General features: G+C 48.3%; 1 protein-coding gene and 1 pseudogene across 1 annotated transcript; one reads left to right on the top strand and one right to left on the bottom strand.

Moving 5' to 3' along the window:
- Window positions 1–1,609: 1,609 nt before the first annotated feature.
- On the bottom strand, window positions 1,610–2,605 carry LOC125533628 (uncharacterized; annotated as a pseudogene).
- Window positions 2,606–4,508: 1,903 nt separating this feature from the next.
- LOC125538701 (uncharacterized) lies at window positions 4,509–15,408 on the top strand. The gene is made up of 8 exons (XM_048701974.2): window positions 4,509–4,920; window positions 6,268–6,501; window positions 6,581–6,783; window positions 6,935–7,376; window positions 7,455–7,814; window positions 7,901–8,079; window positions 8,171–11,425; window positions 12,261–15,408. The coding sequence occupies exons 2-8, from the start codon at window positions 6,300–6,302 to the stop codon at window positions 14,847–14,849; spliced, it is 7,230 nt and encodes a 2,409-aa protein (XP_048557931.1). The 5' UTR covers window positions 4,509–4,920; window positions 6,268–6,299; the 3' UTR covers window positions 14,850–15,408.
- Window positions 15,409–23,820: the final 8,412 nt, after the last annotated feature.

The raw sequence follows: 23,820 nt of genomic DNA, 5'->3' as shown, positions 1-23,820 counted from the left end.
TAAGCTCCGTGACCGTGCATTTTAGTTACCGGTACGTGATCGCCCCGCGCGAGAAGAATAGTAAGCACCACTGCATCCTAATCATCATCATCTCTACTTCTAATGTCTCAGTTGGTAGGTCGCGTTCCGGGTTTTATTTTCGTCCCACCTCACCCGGTCTTTTTTGGTACTTCTTTGGTACTTGCTCCCACCTCCCGCTCAGCCGAGACGGTTTATTTTCGTACTCCCTCCCACCTTCCAGGTAGTTCCCTCCACGCAAAAAAAATCGAACCAACCGATCTCTACTCCTAATGAAGCAGTTGGTAGCCTCGTACGGTTTATTTTCGTCCCACCTACCATGGTTTTATTTGGTACCTGCTCCCACCTCCCAATTTTGTCGGGTTTTTTCGTCGGTTTTTTATTCGCCCCCCTCCCACTGGTCGGACAAACCCAACGTTTATTTGGTAACACAATGAATTCACATATGGTGATTGATTTCTTCTTTGGTAACCCAACTAACGGATGGTAATCAATCTTCAAATATCAAAACCAAACATACAAGGCAACAATTAATTCATTTTTTTCTGACCGGTTATTTTTCGTCTCCCCTCCCACATACCTTTTCGCTTCACCGTCCACATAAACCCATCGGATTAGTTACCATATAAAAGAATTAATCACAATCAATCAAGCATTGATGGGATATTTCCTTACATTGATGTGATTTTCATTTCTTATCATGAATCATACACGTCAAAAAAATGTACAGCGTGCGAGTATCATGGGCACATGCCCTATAAATCCGAAAATGCCTATAAAAATTAAATCAGAATCTCTACTCCTAATGTCTCAGTTGGTAGGTCGCGTTCCGGGTTTTATTTTCATCCCACCTCACCCAGTCTTTTTTGGTACTTCTTTGGTACTTGCTCCCACCTCCCGCTCAGCCGAGACGGTTTATTTTCGTACTCCCTCCCACCTTCCAGGTAGTTCCCTCCACGCAAAAAAAAATCGAACCAACCAATCTCTACTCCTAATGAAGCAGTTGGTAGCCTCGTACGGTTTATTTTCGTCCCACCTACCATGGTTTTATTTGGTACCTGCTCCCACCTCCCAATTTTGTCGGTTTTTTTTCGTCGGTTTTTTATTCGCCCCCCTCCCACTGGTCGGACAAACCCAACGTTTATTTGGTAACACAATGAATTCACATATGGTGATTGATTTCTTCTTTGGTAACCCAACTAACGGATGGTAATCAATCTTCAAATATCAAAACCAAACATACAAGGCAACAATTAATTCATTTTTTTCTGACCGGTTATTTTTCGTCTCCCCTCCCACATACCTTTTCGCTTCACCGCCCACATAAACCCATCGAATTAATTACCATATAAAAGAATTAATCACAATCAATCAAGCATTGATGGGATATTTCCTTACATTGATGTGATTTTCATTTCTTATCATGAATCATACACGTCAAAAAAGGTACAGCGTGCGAGTATCGTGGGCACATGCCCTACAAATCCGAAATGCCTATAAAAATTAAATCAGAATCAATCAGGCATTGCTGGTATATTTTACTTATTTTGATGGGATTTTTGTACACGGTACCATTAAGTCGATCCTCCCACCGCTGCCCTCCTCACGATCCTGGACGGCCGATCCTCTCGACGTCTACCCTCATGTGTCCTCGCGCCGCCATCATCTTCTTCTCTCCGATCTCCTTGACTAGGAGGACTCCTCTGTGCCCCAGGCCCTGGCCGACGCCGACGACTCCTCGGTACTCCACCCGCGCCATCACATCCGACGCAGGCGAAACTCTAGCTGATGCCACGGGATCCACATCCTACGCTCGTCGGCCATCTTCCACTCCGGCTGCTGCATGGTGCCGTCGCTGCGGGAGGCAACCTGGCAGGGGCAGACGTAGCCGTCCTCGTGCAGCCCGACCCATGCGTCTAGCTCGGCGGCGAAGTAGCCTCGGCCTCTGAAAGGCAGCATCCACTCCCCATGGCGCCTCCACTTGCAGCTCCTGGTGTCGACGGAGTACGTGCCGCAGACCGCCCTGCTCCACGAGGACACGAATATGGTGCGCCCGTCCGGGTGCAGCGCGTAGGAGAAGATCATCTCGTCCTTGGTGAAGGGCGTCGGCATGCTTTTCCAGGACCAATAGGTGGGCAGCAGGGCGTCGTCTTCCGTCGTCGGTGGCTTCGCCATCGCCTCAAAGGACACAGGCCGCTCCATGAAGTGGAAGGCGAACGCGTACAGGCGTCGCCGGCGCCGGAGGTCAGGAAGGTGTTGGAGCCACAAAGCAGTGCGTCTCGAACGGGAGGGCCGACGGGCAGTCCGGCGGTGTCAGTGTCGTAGAAGAGGGTTCCGGCGTGTATGTTGCTCGTGGCGATGATGTTGCCGCCCAGTGCTGCGAACTACATGGCACGGCCACGCTCAGGTGACACTAGCCGGAGGACAGGGGGGCGCTGAGGTCGGGACTGTCGGCATCGATCTTGCGGATGGTGAAGCCCTTGTGCCAGTCGTCTAGAACCAGATAGAGGCTCTTCTCCTTGTTGCCGCTGCGGTCGTGGTAGTAGTTGGGCTCATCCTCCTCGCCCTGCCTTCTTTGCTTAAACATCCCGCCCCCGACTGACTGAATTCTGAAGTATATACCAGAAAAACACGTACGCAGACGAAAACACTCGAATAGATTGGACGTAGCTGGCTAACCACGGGTGATGTAGTATCGATCTACCAGAAGCAACACGGATACGCGCAAGCAATTGATACACACGGGCATGCCTCGTGCCCGCTGATCTTTCTATTGGTCTCTGGGTGTACTGTTTATAGGGGTGCAGGGTAATACGTATCCTATATACATAAGAAGTTGATCCCCACTATCCTATTTATCTCAACATGCACACATGTCACCTCATCAAAGACCCACCACTACTTGCATGGGAAAAAGTTTTTTCATTATTAGTTGATCTCATGCACACCTTTCACCTCACCACACATGTCATCTCATCAAAGGTCCAAACATGCAAGAAAAAAAGTTTTTCATTACCTTATGCCACATTCGAAATATTTTCTGACTACACAATAATCAGATACAATATATAATATTTTTTAGCTTTGGTTCATACATTATTGATTCAACTATGGAAGCATCAACAATCAAATCACTAAAATATACTGCAATTGATTCCCGCAGCAACGCGCGGGGTATTCTCTAGTATATAGCTATAGCTAGGACTTGCAACATAACCGATTCGGGACGGAACTACTGATCCTACTTGGTGATGGATTCCTGCACAAGCCGGACATGAGACGCGCTTTTTTTCTTGAGGGAAACGCCGCCGCCGCCGCCGCCAGCGCGGAACCCTAGGGCAGGGCGCTAGGATCCCAAAGCAGGACGGGCAGCGAGGAGCGGCGCAAGGAGGCCGTGTCGGTCGTTCCCGCCACCAGCGCTAAACCCCAGGTATTTACGTTCCGTGTCCTCCCCGCACTCTACGCTGATACATCAGCGAGGAGCTGACGGTGGAAATGCTACTCCTCCCCGAACTCTATGATGCTTGATTCGATCTCGTGGAATGGAGCCATGACGGTGGGCAAGGCTATTGAGTTTGCTCCTAACGCTGGCTTGGGCGATGGGTGGGACGAATGCGAGCAGCGGCCAACGGCGGACATGGACTCAAGCCAGCACAGGTCCACGGCGGTAGAGGAGAGACACCACCCACCACCCATCGATGCAGTGAGGAGTGTGGTGTTCTACAGTATGGTAATTGGTAAAAGTTTTTGGTCCTATAATATCAGAGAGAGAGAGAGAGAGCATATTACATAAAAATAACGCTGAGAATTTAGATGCATTGTTTGTCACGGAGCTGTGACTGGCCAATTTACATGAAATTAATTCCCTTAGTTGTGGTGGCAAATACACCAAATCCATATTGTTATGCACTAGCGTGTGTGTGTGAGATAGATGGATTATGGTCTCATACCCAATAAGATGGATATGTGCGTGTGTTAGAGAGAGAGAGAGGGGGGGGGGAGAGGGAGAGAGACAGTGAAGAAGAGGGACGGAAAGAGAGTGTGTGTGAGGATTTGATGGTAAAAAGGTCGCCAATGTCACTTGATATGTATGAGAATATTAAATGTAATATTAACATGATTAATATTAAACTCTTAAAGTTACGGAAATGTTACCCGTTGCAACGCACGGACGTTCTTCTAGTCATCATAAAAAAAAGAGTAGTGCTACTGCATGGTTGACGACGTCGTGGCCGACGCACATGCAGTCCCGGACACTGGGCCCCACTGGCCTTGGCGAAGCAGAAGCTTGCCACGTGGTTGCATCTGACGTGGCACGCCGGCTCCGACTTGGCGACCGAGTTGGCGTGCTGGACTGGTTGTGTATAGTACTCCTACGTAGGGTCGGCACTACAAAATGTGGACGGCGTCAAAATTTTGCGTGGTGTCAAAATTACCGTGTACGTACAAGAGATGTCTCTTTTCCCTTGCCCGGTTGAGGATCAGAACGAGAACCTTTTTTTTTACCGTGCCCCTTCCCTGTCCTCCTCGAAAACCTACGGGCGGGCTGCGCCCGCCGGCGGAGACACCAACCCCGCCCCCGCGTCACCGCGCCGGTAATTTCCGGGGCATACGGATACGGAGAAGAATATGCGCGCCCATTTCCTAGGCGGCGGTAACAAAACACCAACCAAACCCCCGTCCCTCCCTCCGCGGGGTCGCCGTCGCCGAGACCCAGCGCTTCCGCCCTCCGGTTTGTCGCCACGCCCTTGGCCGCGGCGCGGAATCTGGGCAGTATTTAAGGCGTCACGGCGCCAATGGCACACCCCCACCCGGAGGGAGCCCGTGCCTGCGAGAGGAGCTGCCATTTGGCGCCACGCCGCCGGTTCCTGCACCCCGGACGCCCGCCCGACCACCAGAGAGGTAACTCCCCCCCCCCCCCCCCCCCCCCCCCCCCCCCCCTCCACCTTGAACGACGACCCTGTCTCTGCCTGCTCCATTCCTGCCAGTCATATTTGCCTCCGCATCGTGCTAGCCTGTGCCTGCCTGCGTAGTTGGTTGTGTTCTGGGCCTGGACATGTGATCCGAGGCAGTGAGTACCATTCCTCATTTACATTTCTTCAGTAAATAAGCATGTCTTTGTGAGGTGGTTTTTCTTTTTTTACTTATTTGGGTTTATGGAGGAGGGTTCAGGGTTGTTTAGTTCGTCGATGCAATGCCATGGTAATGCAGTGTGCAAGTGCTGCGTGCCTGACATGTATGCTGCACCTTCCTCTGCTCCTCCCTTCTTCCTTATTGTTGCCTATCTTTTTGCATTTGATCAGTGCATTTACTTCGCTGCTACCTATGCCTCCGATTCCAGTTACGTAAGAACCAAGCCATTTTTTCTTTGATTTCTTGAGAAATTTAAGGTTCTTGGATCCAGTACAGTTAGGTTCTGGCCAGAGTTTTCTGTCGAAGATGAGTAAAACATTCATGAAGAATAGCATCATCATCAGTGGTTGAAACTCTGCCAATGAACATCATGATTTGGTTTATTGAGAATTTAAGGTTGTCGGATCAAGTACTGTTAGGTTATTTGAGAATTTAAGATTGTCGGATCAAGTACTGTTAGGTTCTGGCCGGAGTTTTCCGACGAAGACGAGTAAAATCTTCAGCAGGAATATCGTCATGATTTTGTTTATTTTGTATTGTCGCGCATATTGTATACACATGCTTATCAAACTGATTTTCGGAGAGTGAACATATGTTATCATATTCCTATCTTGTCCTAGTGAGCAAACCTATTTTTAGACAGCTTCTATGTTATTACAGTAGTATTATTTTTCTGGTTCTTATGGCCATTTCGAAGTTTTCTTATATGCTCCAGTAAAAAAAAAAATCATGTTTCCTAATCACCATGCCATATGAATTGAGGTTACAACCACTTGATAATCATTAATTAGTCATTCCTTGATGGTCATCAAGCTAGTATTTTAAATAGGTATATGCATTTCAGCCAGTATTTAAAATAGCTATATACATTCCTCGCAATGTATATGATTGACATTTCAGATGAGGAAGCAACTTTACAATTTTCTGTGGACTAGTTGCTATGTTAACTAAGATGGAGGCTGACATACCTGAAGTTATATGTTCAAGTGTTAATTTGTTAAAGGGAATGCAAGTCAGCATGCCCACAAGATATTTTGCCTATCTGTACATATGCTTTTATATAAAAAAATAATGTTCAAGATGTTAATGTCACGACTATTTATACAAATTTGACAGGTTGATTTGTCAAGGGCCACAGCTGTTCGAAAATGGACCCAAAGAAATCAATAGATGATAAATTCTCTAAGTTGCATCCAAGTTTGCCAATAGACACTAGAATTGGCATAGTGGGAGCAGGGCCAAGTGGCTTATCAGCAGCCTACGCACTAGCTAAACTTGGGTACTGCAATGTAACCGTGTTTGAGAAATGCAAGACTGTTTCTGGGATGTGCGAGTCCATTGATATAGAAGGTAAGTTACTTACTGACTGCACTCCTATTTAGTTACCATTTTCTGCACTGTTGTAGTTATCAGTGACAACTGTATTCAGGAAGAACATATGACTTGGGAGGACAAGTTATAGCAGCAAACAGTGCGCCTGCTATAACTCACCTGGCAAAAGAGGTAGGAGCTGAATTCGAGGAGATGGATTCACACAAGCTTGCTCTGATCGACAGCCAAACTGGAAATATTCGAGATCTTGAAGTAGCTGAGGACTATGTATCCATGGTATCTCTGACGCTAAAACTACAGGTCAGCTCTTTGTGTAAAGTGTGATTACAAATAACTAAGTATGAAGTTATAGATTAAGTTCAGTTAAGAAGTTATGAATATGTGGGTCTAGTTTTACCTTTATGACACCCACTCTATTGTTTACATGTATGCCTTTTGGTAATTCTTATAGGATGAAGCAAATAATTCAGGCCGAGTGGGCATCCATGCTCTCAGTGGATTGGCTTCTGACCCAACTCCTCAGTTTTTGAGGCAGCATGGGATAAATTCAGTTCCGAAATCTGTAGCATATGGATACACGGCTTCTGGCTATGGTTTTGTTCAAGACATGCCCTATGCTTTCATTCAAGAATTCACTAGAACCTCTATGGCTGGCAAAATCCGACGTTTCAAGCATGGCTACATGAACATGTGGGAGAAACTTAGTCAGTCATTACCATTTGAAGTTCTTTGTGGCACGGAGGTTTTGAGAGTCAGGCGCAGCAGCGATGGTGCAAGTGTAACCATTAAGAAGGACAATGGTGACAAACAAGTTATGGAGTTTGACAAAATTATATTCTCAGGTGCTCTTGCTTTTAAAAATGGCAATACATATCGATCTTCTAGTCTCACTGGTAAGCGTGATTTATTTTCAACTTTGTTTGAAGTCTGCGTTTCAGCTGTCTGATTAGTTTGTATGCTCTTTTGTTCAGATGGAGAAAGTGAAGTGGTGGAACTGAATGATCTCGAGAGAGAACTATTCAGTAAGGTACAGACAGTGGACTACTATACTACTGTTGTTAAGATCAATGGATTTGAGCACATGCCAAAGGGATTTTACTACTTTGGAGAATTCATGGAGGATCCAGCAACAATAGGGCATCCAGTGGCAATGCAAAAGTTCTTTGATGGCACGGACATTTTCTTGTTCTGGTCTTATGGGAATTCAGCAGACATCAACGGTTCATATGTGGCTAAATGTGTGACGGACATCGTGAGTTCTATGGGAGGCACTGCTCAGAATGTGCTTTTGCAGCGTCGATTCAAGTATTTCCCTCATGTTAACAGTGAAGGTATAGCATAATAGCAATGTCACCGATGGCCAAGTCTTCTATTTACCTTTTCCATATTCCGACTGTGATAATTTATTCTATTGCAGACATGAAAGATGGATTCTATGGGAGGCTTGAATCTGAGTTGCAAGGCTTTCAGAACACTTACTATGTCGGAGGTCTGCTAGCATTTGAGCTTACCGAAAGAAATGCTTCATACTCCATTGCGGCTGTTTGTAAACACTTTGCCATCGATGTTGAGCAAACCGTAACTCCTTATGTCAAGGTGAGTTAGAAAATATTGTCATGATATATATGAGAAGAATTGCATATATGAGACGAATCGTGCTTATGCTTTTCAATTCTTGTTTACACAGAGACTATTTTCTCTGTCCCGCAACAGCAACCCTTCACCTCCTAGAGATCTTGGTGAGCTTGAAGGTGTTGAATTTCCCGACCTTCCATCCCTGGATGGATACTTGCAATATTGGGGAACTCACAGGGTCACCAAGGAAAATGTCATCTATACTTGGATCAATGAAGAAGGAAAAATCATGAACCGAAGAACCTACCAGGAACTTCATGAGAATGCATCTCACATTGCACACAAACTATTGACAAGCATGAAGCCTATTATCAAGCCTGGTGACAGAGTTATCCTTATTCACCTCCCAGGTCTGGAGTTTATTGATGCATTCTTTGGGTGCATTAGAGCAGGAGTTATACCAGTCCCAGTTATTCCCCCTGATCCAATGCAAATGGGTGGGCAAGCACTTCTCAAAGTTGAGAACGTCTCTAAAGTGTGCAGCGCTGTGGCAATTCTGTCAACTTCTTCGTACCATGCTGCCGTACGTGCAGGTTATGTCAAGAACATTGTCACTCTAGCAAAGAATCAGAAATGCTCTGCGCAGTGGCCTGACCTCCCGTGGATTCACACCGAGTCATGGATCAAGAACTACCGGCGAAGTCCAGACACCTTCAACTCAGACAATGCTTTATCTATGATGACCAAGCCCCAGCCAAGTGACTTGTGCTTTCTGCAGTTCACTTCGGGTTCCACTGGCGATGCCAAGGGGGTGATGATAACACATGGAGGACTAATCCACAATGTGAAGATGATGAAGAAGCGGTATCAAAGTACCTCAAAAACCGTCCTTATCAGTTGGCTTCCACAGTACCATGACATGGGACTAATAGGGGGTATTTTCACTGCTCTTGTAAGTGGAGGAACTTCCATTCTATTCTCGCCGATGACATTCATCAGGAACCCCCTCCTGTGGCTGCAAACAATCAGTGACTACCATGGAACCCATAGTGCAGGTCCAAACTTTGCATTTGAACTCGTGATAAGAAGGCTTGAAGCCGAGAAGAGCAAAGTATATGACCTCTCTTCAATGATCTTCCTCATGATTGCAGCAGAACCAGTAAGGCAAAAAACTGTCAGAAGGTTCATAGAGTTGACTCAACCTTTGGGCCTTTCTGAAGGCGTTCTTGCACCTGGATATGGGCTGGCTGAGAACTGTGTCTATGTTTGTTGTGCCTTTGGTGAATGTAAGCCGGTCTTCATAGATATGCAAGGAAGAATTTGTTGTGGGTATATTGAGCAAGATGATCCAGATATTGACATCAGAATTGTTGACGCAGACTCTTTGACTGAGCATCAAGATGGTACTGAGGGTGAGATATGGATCAGCAGTCCTAGTTCTGGAGTTGGTTATTGGGGCAACCAGGAAATGAGCCAGAAAACTTTCTGCAATCAGCTCAAGAACCACCCCAACAAGAAGTTCACAAGAACCGGTGATTTAGGGCGGATCATTGACAGCAAACTTTTTATTACTGGAAGGATCAAAGATCTAATCATTGTTGCTGGCAGAAATATTTATTCTGCAGATGTAGAGAAGACGGTGGAAAATTCTTCCGATGTCCTCCGACCAGGATGTTGTGCTGTTGTTGGTGTCTCAGAGGAAGTTCTGACTCAGAAAGGCATCTCAATTCCTGATTCTTCTGATCAGGTTGGACTTGTCGTGATTGCAGAGGTTAGGGAGGGTAAGACAATCTCTGAAGAAATCATTGACAACATCAAAACACGTGTGGCGGAGGAGCATGGTGTAACTGTTGCATCGGTCAAGCTTATCAAGCCTAGAACCATATCCAAGACAACATCTGGGAAGATACGGAGATTTGAATGCATGAAGCAGTTTGTTGACAACAGTCTTAGTTTGGCTAATGGTAATCGTCCATCTAGGAGGAGTCTATTCCGGTCTCTCACAACAGGAACCGGCATGGAGAGAAGGAGGTCATTCTTGAAGCAGACTGTTGATCCCACCATCCATCCCCAGTCAGAAAGCAAAGTGAAAAACTCCAAGCAGATAACTGAGTTTCTGACACAGTTAGTATCAGATCAATCAGGTATTCCAAAGGACAAAATTTCTCCAACAGGAAGCCTACCTTCTTATGGCTTTGATTCGATTGCAGTGGTTCGAGCAGCTCAGAAGCTCTCAGATTTTCTCGGTATTCCTGTTGGAGCCATTGATATCTTTGCTGCAAGCTGCATTTCTGAGCTTGCTAGCTTCTTGGAGAATTTGTTGAGTAAGTCACAACCAAAGTTGACACATCATCCCAACAGCCAGGGGAAAAGCTCGAGGGAGATCATTGAGTTTCTGACACAGATAGTATCAGATCAATCAGGTATTCCAAAGGATAAAATTTCTCCAACAGGCAGCCTACCTTCATATGGTTTTGATTCAATTGCTGTGGTCCGAGCAGCACAGAAGCTCTCAGATTTTCTTGGTACTCCTGTTGGAGCGATTGACATCTTTGCAGCAAGCTGTATTTCTGAGCTTGCTAGCTTTTTGGAGAAGTTGTTGCCCAAGTCACAACCACTTTTGCCATCTGATGTATCTTGCTCTACTGAGGATGAGAGTTTGGTAGATGTCAGTGCAGATTTCAGTGTGCTTGCTACTGGGATTCTCCAACTCCTGGCCCTTACCTATGTGTGTTTCATGTTGCTACTTCCAGCATACCTTGCAAGTTTGGCATACATGAGCGTGCTCTACCCGGTCAGTCTGGTTGAAGCATCAGTGATGACCTATCTTGGTTCGTTGGTCATGGCACCTATTGCTTGGATTTGTTATGTCTTGCTCACCTCCTTATCATTGTCTATCTTGGGGAAGTCACTCCTTCAGCCAAATTATGGTCTGACCCCTGATGTTTCGATATGGTCAGTTGACTTTGTTAAATGGTGGGCACTGAACAAGGCTCAAGGGTTTGCTGCAAAGATGCTAGCTGTGCATCTAAAGGGAACAATCTTCTTGAATTATTGGTTCAAGATGCAAGGGGCTCGAATTGGGTCATCTGTTGTTATTGACACAGTAGACATCACTGACCCATCCTTGTTAGTGGTTGCAAATGGTGCAGTGATTGCAGAAGGTGTTCTCATCCAGGGGCATGAAGTCCGTAATGAAGTGCTGAGTTTTAGGCGTGTCAGAATCGGTCGTGAGGCCTCCATTGGTCCTTATGCGGTGCTTCAAAAGGGCACCGTTGTGGATGATGGTGCTATGGTCCCACCACTGCAAAAAACTGAGCCAGGGAAATCAGTGTATCAGAACAAGAGAACTTCTGCATACATGAAGGTAATTGGAATATCTGTATTTCGTACATTGCTAAAATTCTTAGTAACTAGATGACAAATTGGCTCCTCATGCTTCACCGGTGTTCTTACTCTACATTATACCATCATGAAGTCGCCTACCCTTAGTTATACTCCCTCCGTTCGTAAATAGATGACATCTTGGACATGGATGTAGACTCTTCAATATGAAGCTTTGGCCGCTAATTTTTATGTGGATATGTTAGTGAACATTTATGAAATTGTGAAGTATTTATTTATGATAATCAAGTTTTATTATATGCTCACTTGACCAATTCAATGGATTTTATGAATTAATAGTCAAATTTAGTGAAGTTTGACTTTACACTTTCTAGGATATTATCCGAATGGAAGTACTATTGTTTATTTGGTAGAGGTAATATCAAATTAGTGGCTGACACATGAGTAGGGACATAAATGTTTCACTGAACCTATGAGCAGCGGAACCAATGGTCGGGACCGTTGGATGCAATTTTGGGACTTTTGCTAATAATACAGGGTATACACCAAGGGGATGATATAGTACTTATAATTCAATGGCTCTTGCTTAGCCATTCATACAAATTCAATCTATTTCTTGTTCCCCGGTGCTAGCCATACTCATTTTCTATGGACTTATCTTTTAAACCTGACAATATATATTTAAATCTCTTTAAACAAAATGATCAAGTGGAATAGACTGTAAGAGCCACTGGACATAGGTCCAGAAATGCTTCTCTGCAAGTTTTAGCTAGGCGATACAGCTAAAGGCATACGTTAGTGGGCAAATACAAGTTCATGTAATTGAGCTGTTATGTGACTGTCTCCATTTCGTGCAGGAAGAAACAGGGAAAGCAAACATGCTTCTTGAACACCTGGTTTGCATCTATGCGGTTGCGGTGCTAGGTGCTCTATCAAGTGCAACCGTCTACACGTTGTACATTCACTTCTCTGGCACTGAGGCTTCACCTCAGCACTTCTCTTTTGCATGCATTGCGGGCGCGTTCCACTGGTTACCAGCTGCCCTCGCTGCTTACCCTGTGATTGTGCGGGAGACGCCCACAAGCGCATTGACATTTGCTCTCTCCATCGCCTTCGCCTACTTGAGCTACGGTGTCATCCTCAGTCTTCTTACAAGTGTGGTCAACACAGCCCTCGCCACAAGGCCGGGAACCAAGCAAAACCACATGACAAGCTTGATCCAGCGGCGTATAAACATCGCTGTGCACCTCAGATTTGCAAAGATGTTATCTGGAACTGAAGCATTCTGCATGTACTTGAGGCTTCTTGGTGCAAAGATTGGCAGGCATTGCTCTATCCGGTCCATTGATCCAGTGGCGAATCCTGAACTGATCAATATCGGTGATGGGGTCCATCTAGGTGATTTCTGCCACATTGTTCCAGGGTTCTACTCCAGTAAGGGGTTTACTGGTGCGGAGATAAAGATCCAGGAGAACACCATCATTGGTAGTGGCAGCTTGCTCCTCCCTGGCTCAGTCCTCCAAGGGAATGTCATCCTTGGAGCACTTTCTGTGGCACCAGAACATTCTCTTCTCCAGCGAGGCGGTATCTATGTTGGGGCACAATCTCTGACCATGGTGAAGAACACCTTGCTTGCAGAAGATGAGAGGATTGAAATGATGGACCCAATGTACAAGAAGATCGTCGGGAACCTCTCGGCGAACTTGGCAATCACCACCATGAACGTCAAGTCAAGGTACTTCCACCGCATTGGCGTAAGCGGGCGGGGGGTCCTGAAGATGTACGAGGACATTCCATCTTTGCTCAAGCACAAGATATTTGGCGCCGGCAAGTCTTTTCCAGTAATCGTTCGACACAGTAATAGCCTCAGTGCAGATGATGATGCCAGGCTCGACGCGCGTGGTGCAGCAGTGCGCATTCTCTCCGACGATGGCGAGGTGCCTCTTCTGGACCTTACTTTGAAGAGTGGCAAAGCATTTTATGCGCGCACAATCGCCGACTTCGCCACTTGGCTGGTTTGTGGCCTGCCAGCGAGGGAAGAGCATGTCAAGCGTGCTCCACACGTCCGGGATGCTGTCTGGGGCTCCCTGCGGGACACCAACTCGTACACCGAGCTGCATTACTACTCCAACATATGCCGGTTGCTGCGGTTCGACGAAGGGAAGGAGATGTATGCAAAATTCAAGCTTCGTCCAGTTGATCAAGACATACCGGAGGAGTCCGGTCAGGTGGTGCCAAGGGGTATCTTGCCGCCGGAGACCGGTGCAATCCCAAGAGATGAGAGTGACACACGCCCTTTACTCTTCCTCGCCGACGACTTCCGTCGGAGGGTGGAAGTTCCAGACGGGGTGCGCTACGTCTTCCAACTGCAACTCAGGGAGGTCCCCTCCGACGACGCCACCTGTGATGTCGCCCTTGACTGCACGCGGCCATGGGACGAGGAGGAGTTCCCGTACATTGACATCGGAGAGATAAGCATCGACAAAAATCTCCCAGCAGAGGAGACGGAGAAGCTCGAGTTCAACCCCTTCCTCCGGTGCCAAGAGGTGGACGTCATCCCGGCGTCGTCCTGCAAGCAGAGCGCGTCCATCGACCACGGGCGCTCGCTGATTTACGAGGTATGCCAACGCCTGCGGAACGGCGAGCCACTGCCCGCGTCATGGGCGGCGTTCCTGGAGCAGTCCGACACCAAGATCAACCTGTCGGGGTGCCCAGTGGCCGCCGCCATGCACACAAGATCCGACACCGCCAATGCCAGCGAGACCAAGGTGACCCTGGCTAGGACATGGTACAAGGCGCTCTGGGCCACGCTGTGCCAGCCGCTGCTGCAAACGCTGGTGCCATACTTCGTCCTGGGCCTGGTCATCTTCCTCCCATTCCGGGGCCTCCTTGCCGTCGCCGGGGCCACCGGCACGCAGCTATACTGGCTGCTGCCGGTCTTCTGGGCGGTGTCGGGGTTGGCCGCCATGGCGACATGCGCCGCGGCAAAGTGGGTCCTGGTCGGCGTGAGGGGCGAGGGCGACGCGGTGCACATCTGGGCGCCGCAGGTGTTCCTGGACACGGTCTGGCAGGCCATACGGACGGCGACGGCGGAGTACTTCGCGGAGCTGACGTGCGGGTCGGTGCTGTTCGCGGCGTGGATGCGGACGATGGGTTCCTCGGTGGCCGTGGCGGATGGGGTGTACGTGGACTCGATGGGCGCGCTGCTGAACCCGGAGATGGTGCACCTGGAGCGGGGCGCGAGCGTGGGCCACAACGCGCTGCTGTTCGGGCACGTGTACGAGGGCGAGGCCGGGAAGGTGAAGTTCGGCAGGGTCCACGTCGGGGAGGACGGGTTCGTGGGCAGCCGCGCGGTGGCGATGCCGGGCGTGAAGGTGGAGGACGGCGGCTACCTGGGCGCCCTGTGCCTGGCCATGAAGGAGGAGATCGTCAGGCACAAGCTATAGGCCGTAAGCGCGAGAAGTATGCGCATGCGTGGATTACTTACTGCTTTTGGTTTCAGCTAGCTGCCGCTCTCTCGGTATGCCGCCTATACGTAGGATCTTGTAGCAGCAGTGATAAAGATCAACGGCGACAGGTGGCTGCTAGAAGAAGAAATAAATCGATTGTAGTACGTAGTATGGAAATGAAATAATAAGTTCATCACCACCACTATCGTGGCCGCTGCCTCAGTGCCGTCTCGAGAAGTTGGGATGATCACTGGGTCAACAGACTCAACTGCTGACATACAAAAGAGCATGGGCAGGTGTAGAATAAAAAAAACGAGGCTATCTAGAACTAGCCCTTGAAGGCATATTTTTATAGAAGAAACTCTAAGCATTACGGGTCACTCTATGACTTAAACTCGGGTGGGCTAGATAGCTTCATGCTATCCTAGCTAACTAGGTGACACTCTATTCTAAAACAAGCATAGAATAGATGCTTCATACATGGTGCTGCTACTTCATTCGTTTTTTTAGGGGAAAGGCAGGCTCTCTGCCCATTTAAGTAAGATAGGGGAAATAAAAGGTGTCAGAATTACTTACATGAAAAAAGCAGAAAGAAGGGAAAAGAAAAAAAATGTTGTCACACAGAATTACATCTCTCCTACAAAGGCCAACCGGACAAGCTCAAGGTCCTCTTTTTTTAAATAAAAATTCCAATCTATTCATCGTCAATCCTGATAGTACAATGAATACCAGAAATAATAAAAATTATATCTAGATCTGTAGACCACCTAGCGACGACTACAAGCACTGAAGCGAGTCGAAGGCGCGCCCCCGTCATCGCCCCTCCCTCACTGGAGCCGGGCAAAACTTGTTGTAGTAGACAGTCGGGAAGTTGTCATGCTAAGGCCCTATAGGACCAACGCACCAGATTAGCAACCACCGCCGTTGAAGAGAATCTTAGATAAGAAGGATCCAATCTGTAGACACACGAACACAAACGAATAAATACATGATCCACGTGGACAAACTCAAGGTCTTCCTTGACGAGGTAAGCAAGATCAAGCACGTTCAGGAAGGTGTTGTTGAAGATCCGCCTATTCCTTTCCTTCGAGACGTTCCACAGAACATAGGTGACTACTTGCCCGAATCGCTTGCGAGAAGGTACATCTCCACCAAGAATGTTCATTTTCCACCAATCTTCCAGGGAGTAAAAGGAATGAGTTGTCTCGTGGGGGATGGACAGCCATGCCGATACAATTCCCCACATGCCTCGAGAGAAAAAACATTCACGAGCCAGGTGCCCGTTCGTCTCACATCCAATGAGGCAAAGCTTGCAAATCTCATCATGAGGCCAGTCATGAATGGCGAGCCAGTCAGCAGTGAGATCCTTCTAATGAAGAAGAAGCCACATGGAAAACTTGCATTTTGGCTCCACCGTGCAGTTCCAAATTTTACTAGCGATGAACAGAACAGTGTCTCCAACAAACTAGAGCTGGTACGGGGATGAAGCAAAGTACGATCCCGATGAGGAGGCATTCCACACAATGAAGTCATCAATTGCAGGATCAAGGTGAACATCCTAGAGCTTAATCCATATGTCAACGAACTCATTGTTCTTGGGAGGTCTCGATGGTGCCTAAGAAACACATCCAGCCGTCATTCAACAACTGCTTCATAACACGCCCATTCTTGTGCCTTGCAATCAAAAAATCGATGGTGCAATATCTCTTGGCGCCAAACCCCCAGCCATCTATCAAACCAAAAAGGCAAAAACTGGCCTTTAAACCATTTCCCATAATGATAGTGGTGGTCATCCTTAAAAGGTCCCAATCCTTCGCATTGCATGGAATCTAGGATCCCACCCAAGGCCTATCTGGAGCACGCTAGCTCAACCACGCCCACGTGGGCGTAGAGCACGCCCAAATTTCTCGAGGTCAAGAACATCGAGGCCACCAAGCTCTTTGGGTCGACAAACCATGTCCCAGTTAACGAGAGAGTGGCCACCACAAGCGTTCTCTCCATCACCCCCTTTCCAAATGAAGTATCTACGTATGTAATACCAAATCCATATCACTACATAAAATACAATAAGTACTTTCATATTGTATTATTTTCTACTCGAGTATTATTGTTGTTGATATTTTTATCAATAAACTTGGTTAAACTTTGTGATGTTTGACTTTAAGAAAAACTATGCGCACTACATTGTTGAATGGAGGGAGTAATTTTTCTTGGATCTTACCAACATTTGTCCATGAATGTAGCATGCCTTAGGAAACCTCCTGTCGGTGTCAAAACCGGCGAATCTCGGGTAGGGGGTCCCGAACTGTGCGTCTAGGCCGGATGGTAACAGGAGGCAAGGGACACGAAGTTTTACCCAGGTTCGGCCCTCTCGATGGAGGTAAAACCCTACGTCTTGCTTGATTAATATTGATGATATGGGTAGTACAAGAGTAGATCTACCACGAGATCGGAGAGGCTAAACCCTAGAAGCTAGCCTATGGTATGATTGTTGTTGTGTATGTTGTCCTACGGACTAAAACCCTCCGGTTTATATAGACACCGGAGAGGGTTAGGGTTACACAAAGTCGGTTACAATGGTAGGAGATCTACATATCCGTATCGCCAAGCTTGCCTTCCACGCCAAAGAAAGTCCCTTCCGGACACGGGACGAAGTCTTCAATCTTGTATCTTCATAGTCCAGGAGTCCGGCTGAAGGTATAGTCCGGTCATCCGGACACCCCCTAATCCAGGACTCCCTCAGTAGCCCCTGAACCAGGCTTCAATGACGATGAGTCCGGCACGCAGATTGTTTTCGGCATTGCAAGGCGGGTTCCTCCTCCAAGTACTTTATAGAAGATTTTGAATACAAAGATAATGTCCGGCTCTACAAAATAAGTTTCCACACATTGCCATAGAGAGAATAATATTTACACAAATCTAATCTGCTGACGTACTCCGTAGTGTGACACACCACGGCCAAGCCTTTATCCGAGTCGTTTCATTATCCCACCTCAGCGCGTCATGCGAGGCGGTTTCCTTGGCACGTCTTGTTAAAGCAGAGATAATGTCCCCTTATTCCGGGATTCTCATTAATACGGGCGTGGGTAACCCAACCGCTTCTAGGACTCCTAGATTATAGGCAAGTCCAAACGGACACGGAAAGGACGCTTGATATTCAGCCTCTTTATAAAGGGACAAGGCTTTTATTTTTCCCTCCCGTGCTCAATCGAATCCTTCCCCCACCTCAAGCTCAAACGCCCAAAGTTCAGGCCAGGTGCTCCGAACCTTCAGTCATGTCCGGATCTAGCCTTCAAGGCCGATGGGTGCCTTCCTCCGTCACGGAAGAAGACATCAAAAAGTTGAGGGAGGCCAAATATCTGACCGCCGAGATTTTGCATCGGCTGCCTCCCCGAGGGCAGGCCGTCCCCACCCCCGAACCCAACGAGAACGTCGTGTTTGTCTCCCACTTCCTCCGAGGTCTAGGCCTTACTCTGGATCCTTTCGTCAGGGGTTTGATGTTTTATTACGGGCTAGACTTCCATGATCTAGCTCTGGACTCCTTTCTTCATATCACGACATTTATTGTTGTGTGCAAGGCCTTCCTCCGGGTTACCCCTCACTTTGGCCTATGGCTCAAGACCTTTGAAGTGAAGCCGAAGATGATCGAGGGGCAACATGCAGCGTGTGGAGGTGCCTCAATACGCAAGATGACGGGAGCTCCGTGGCCAAAGGTTCCATCCCAGAGGTGTCTGGATTGTGGCAACAGGAGTGGTTCTACATCACGGCTCCTAGAAGTGCCAAGTGGGCGGCCGCCCCTGTTTTCCGCTCGGGCCCTCCACCACAACTGATGTCATGGATCAGCAGAGGTCTGAGCTGGGGTCCAGCCAAGGACGTGCCTATACTGCAAAGCCGCATTCAAGATCTCTTCAATGGAGATTTCAGTTTGGTTGCGGTAATACAAATTATGCTGGTTCGTCAAGTCCAGCCTTGCAAACGCCGGCCTCTTCGCCTGTGGGAGTTCAATCCCGAGGGACCGTGTGTCATTCAAAATTTTCTCGGCCTGACGCATGAGGAGATGTACAAGTCATTCTTCGGACCTCAGATGGAGTGTCCAGAAATCACCGAGGACGTGGGCCTGAGTAGTAACCGCGCCGCCGAACAGGTAAGGCATCTTCCGGCCGAACATACTATCTCTCCTTTGTTACGAAGTTATTTCTGAGAGTTCGCTTTTTGACCAGGACTGGCTAACAAAGGCGAAGTTGATTCGGTGTTCGGCCCCCCTCCCCGAGGGTTTGGAAAATCCGGTATTGGAAAAGATGCTCCAGACCGCACCTTGCCCGGAGCCCTTGAAGGAAGATACTGTGGAGGATAATGCGGGCGGACGCGGGCCCCCAACGCTGCCCATTCTAACCGAGAGAGCGAGCGTCTTCATGAAGGAAGACGACCAGAAGAGGAAAAGGACTGCGCCCGGGGATTCGAAAGCCGAAGCTTCCAAAAGGGAGAAGAAGTCTCCCACAGAGGGTCCTACCTTGGGGGGCGCTGTTGCCGCACAATGTCCGCGGGGGGGATCAGTTCTCCCGCGAGTCGTAAGTGACTCGAAATACTTTTAATAGTACAAATATGCCATCTTTTTCTTCTGAGAAAATAACCACCGCATATATTTTTGCAGTTCGGGCCTTAGCCCCTCTAAAATGAGCTCGTCTTCGGGGGATCTTCTTCCAGAGATGATGGAGAGCGAAACGCCTCCTCCGGACTCCTCCGCTTCGGAAGCGGGCGACCCTGAAGTGTCGTTGCGGAGGGCCTCTCCGAGTCCGGTGAGGCCAGAAGATAATCCCATTGACCCCCGAAGCTCCCAGTGTCTGGCTCCCGAAGAGAGCAGACAAAAGAGTCCGACACCGTCTAGTGTGCGATCGGATGTTCTGAGGGAGTTGGTGGGGCGAGCGGCCATCTCAGATGAACACCGTGTGCTGATGAATGCGGTGATGGAGAGAATATCGTCCGCCGAAAGCGGATTGCATGAAGCTTTTATGAGTCTACTGACAGGCTTTGAGGTATGTAAAAGAATGTATGATAGTCCTGCACATGCTAGGTGTGCCCTGTGTAGATAGTAGCCCCTGAGACTCTGGTTGTCGTCGGAAACAACGACGAACAGAGGATCATATTCCCAGGTAATAACCATACTGCCTCTATGTGCAGGTGATGGAAGCTCCGGTGGCTAGCCGGACTAGCGAGTTTGCCCATTTAGAACGGCAGTTGGATGCGGCAGACGCCGACATCGAGCTTGTTAACAAAAGGCTTGACGAGGCACAGGGTAAGTGTCATTATCTGGTAAACGCCACATAGGAAGAGCAGCATGATGCCAGTATCTTTAATATGTTGTGACTGCAGATGAAGTTGCCACTATTGAAGCCTTGCGGGCAGAACTTGCCCGAGCCAAGGAACAAGCGAGGTTGGGTAATGCGGCTGCTTTGAAGGCGGCCGAAGAGTTGCAAGCCGAGAAGGCCACGCATGGCGAGAGCCGAGACAAGATGGCCAAGATGGCCATAGAATTAAAAGCCGCCGCAGACCGTTGCCGGGTTCTTGAAAAGGAAAACCAAGCGAAGGCATCGGACCTTGAGAAGGCTGCTGCGACGAGAAAGGACCTCCGCTCTGCTATGAGGGCAAAGAAGGAGGAGCTGCGGGAAGCCGGGGATATTGTAGCTGGGAAATCCTTTATGTTGCGAAGGAAGTTCGAAGATCCACGGTATGCCCCTCTGGATCGGCTGTGGAGTTCGGAGGATGTATATATGGATTTGGCGGCGAGCGCTACCGATGCGGCCAAGTATTTCCAGGGTCAGACGGACCGTGAAGTAGACTAGCTGTTTTGGAGACAATTCCATTCTCCCGAGCGTCCGCTTTCATTGACTGACCAATTAGCCGAATGGGCCGAACTAAATAGGTTGTCCGGGCTCTCCATGAGGTCTGTTGTGGATCAGCTATGGCCGGAAAGGTCAAAACCGAACAACTATTTTAGCTTGGTGCAGCAGTTCCTTGACGTGGTGCCGCGCATTAATGCGATGAAGAGGTCGGCGTGCATAGAGGGCGCACAGATGGCCTTTGCCCGTGTTAAAGCATACTGGGCGGAGATGGATGCTACCACTGTTGCAGCGCGGGATTCGGCCATAGGTCGAAGGGCTGCTAAGCACTACTTTGAAGAAGTTCTTGAGGGTGCTCGTTTGATAGAGACCCAGTGCTCAAAAAATGTTATGTTTGAGTGATATGTAATCTCATTGTAAGCGAAATGCTTTTATAAATTTTTATAAGGCTATTTTTATACTTTTTCCTGAAAGTAATATGATGCCTCCTGGGCGGCCGTTTATGTATACATGTGTATGACCTAAAAGATTGCAGCCGTCGGCTTCAACCCTCACGCATATAATGCGGAGGTGCTTGCAAAAACACGCGTTCACACTTAACCCAACGTCTTGGTCCTATTAAGGAGGTGATAGCGGAGCGAGCGAGGCAACCGGACTATAATGCTTTAGCACTTTCACTTAGCCATAGGAGTTTGATAGTGGGGCTACTAAATAGCCCCTGGTGGCTCTACACTTTCCCTATCCCGGGGTGCGTACATGCCTGGCCGGAAAATGGCCCTTCGTTAAGGCGGAGGAATTCTAACATTCCAACAGGTCATCGAGTGGTTAACCAGTCTCACGCTATATCATGACAGTCAGTTTTCGGCTTTCTCTACTGAGGTGCTCGTCCGGATGAACCAGGACACAATCGCAGTAGTTCTCCTGGTGCTACCTTAGCCGGTAAAGCGGAATGTAAGGCACCAAAACACAGGAGCCGGGCAAACCCAACATTTGACCAAAGACAATGATTCGGAGCTGATGCATATAAGGCCAAACTCGCGACGCTGAACACTCCCTAAGGTATTCGGTCTTAATGGTATAAACTGGGCCTAAATAATGGCCTTTGTAAGAAGCCCCTTGTGTCCAGGTACGTGCATTGTTCTGGCGTGGCCACATGCCAAGACGTCAGCATTCTTCTCAACGGTGGATATGTATCAACAAGAGACAGTAAAAAAGGTTTACGCAGGGTCTTAATCTAAAAAGAATCCTTGGAGCGGGTCCCTGCTGCACGTCTGCGCCTATGTCTCCATTGTGCCGTATCCTGGACGGGTGTAGCACGATGATCGTCTGTAAAAGAGAGGAATTTAGGTGAAAAAGTTGTCGTGCAAAAAGATAGTTTTTTAAGGAAACTATGTATAATTCAAGATGAGGAGAAATTGCCACTTGTCTGCGCGCGTTGAGCCCCTTGTATTGACAAATAGGGGTGTGACCATTTATTCGGTATAAGTAGCGGCGCCGGACTCGATTAGTTGTGTCTAAGGTCTTGATGACCTATTGGATGCTTTCGCTGGTCCGGGCGCCTTTAGTGCGCGGCTGCCAAGGCAACCTCACTCTCTTCCGCGTGCAGAGATCGCTTGATATTTCCGTGCACTGAAATGATGCCACGTGGACCGGGCATCTTGAGTGTGAGGGAGGCGTAGTGTGGTATTGCATTAAAGCGAGCGAAAGCTTCGCGTCCGAGCAGTGCTTGATAGCCACTTTGAAACAGAGCGATGTGGAAGGTTAAATGCTCGCGACGGAAGTTATCGGGGGAGCCGAATATAACCTGTAGTAGGAGGGAGCTCGTACAACGAGCCCCTGGCCTGGCGTTACTCCTTTAAAGGTAGTATTGCTATGGCGAATTTGTGTTGGGTCTAACCCCATCCCGCGGATTGTATCCTGATATATTAGGTTTAGGCTGCTGCCGCCGTCCATCAAGACTTGTGTGAAGTGATATCCGCCAATTACTGGGTCTAATACCAGGGCAGCCCATCCTGCGTGTCGGATACTTGCTGAGTGGCAGGAATTCGCGGTGACAGGCACTTGGGTATATTTTCCTGGGAGTGCCGTGTTGTTTTTTCCCTTGATCACGTGTAACACGTTTACTGTTTTGACTTCTGGTGGAAATTTCTTTTGTTCCCCCGTGTCTTGCTTGGGAGGCTCGTCCTCGTCTTCACTTGGTGTATCCTCCCCCTTGTGTACGGCGTTGAGCTTGCCGGACTGCTTGAAGACCCAACATTCTCTGTGGGTATGATTAGCAGGTTTACCATGGGTACTATGGATCTGACATACTTGGTCCAGAATTTTGTTGAGGCTGGACAGTTCATCCCTGGTGCCTTTAGGGGGCGGCTTTTGACCTGGCCGAGAGCTTTTGAATTCGGCATTTACTGCCGTGCCCTTCGTGCTGTCTTATTTATTCCGGCGTTTGTTATTGTTGTTGCGCCGTGATTTCCCGTTTCCATCTCTAACTTCAGATGTACTGGGGTTGCTGGTGCTGCATCTGGCTAGCCAGCTGTCCTCACCCGCGCAAAAGCGGGTCATGAGGTTTGTTAATGCGGCCATCGTTCTCGGCTTATTTTGGCCGAGGTGTCTGGTGAGCCATTCGTCACGGACGCTATGCTTGAAAGCTGCCAAGGCTTCGGCGTCCGGACAGTCGACAATCTGGTTCTTTTTAGTAAGAAACCTGTTCCAAAGCTTTCGGGCTGACTCTCCGGGCTGTTGAGTTATATGACTCAAATCGTCCGTGTCCGGAGGTCGGACATAAGTCCCTTGAAAATTTGCCTGAAAGGCGTCTTTGAGCTCTTCCCAACTTCCAATGGAGCTTTCGAGGAGGCCTTTGAGCCAGTGACGAGCTGGCCCTTTGAGCTTGAGGGTTAAGTACTTGATGGCGTGGAGATCATCTCCTCTAGCCATATGGATATAAAGGATATAGTCCTCAATCCAGACCCCAGGGTCTGTTGTTCCGTCGTATGCCTCTATGTTTACGGGCTTGAATCCCTCTGGAAATTCATGGTCCAACACCTCATCGGTGAAACATAGGGGGTGTGCGGCACCCCTGTAGCTGGGTGTACCGCGTTGTTCGGATGTTTGTTGTGTTGCATTGTATGCTGGGG

The sequence above is a fragment of the Triticum urartu genome, chromosome 2A (assembly GCF_056163025.1).
Source record: "Triticum urartu cultivar PI428250 chromosome 2A, HENAU_Tu73, whole genome shotgun sequence".
In the NCBI taxonomy this organism is placed as follows: domain Eukaryota; kingdom Viridiplantae; phylum Streptophyta; class Magnoliopsida; order Poales; family Poaceae; genus Triticum; species Triticum urartu.
This window is presented reverse-complemented; position numbering and strand designations above follow the sequence as displayed.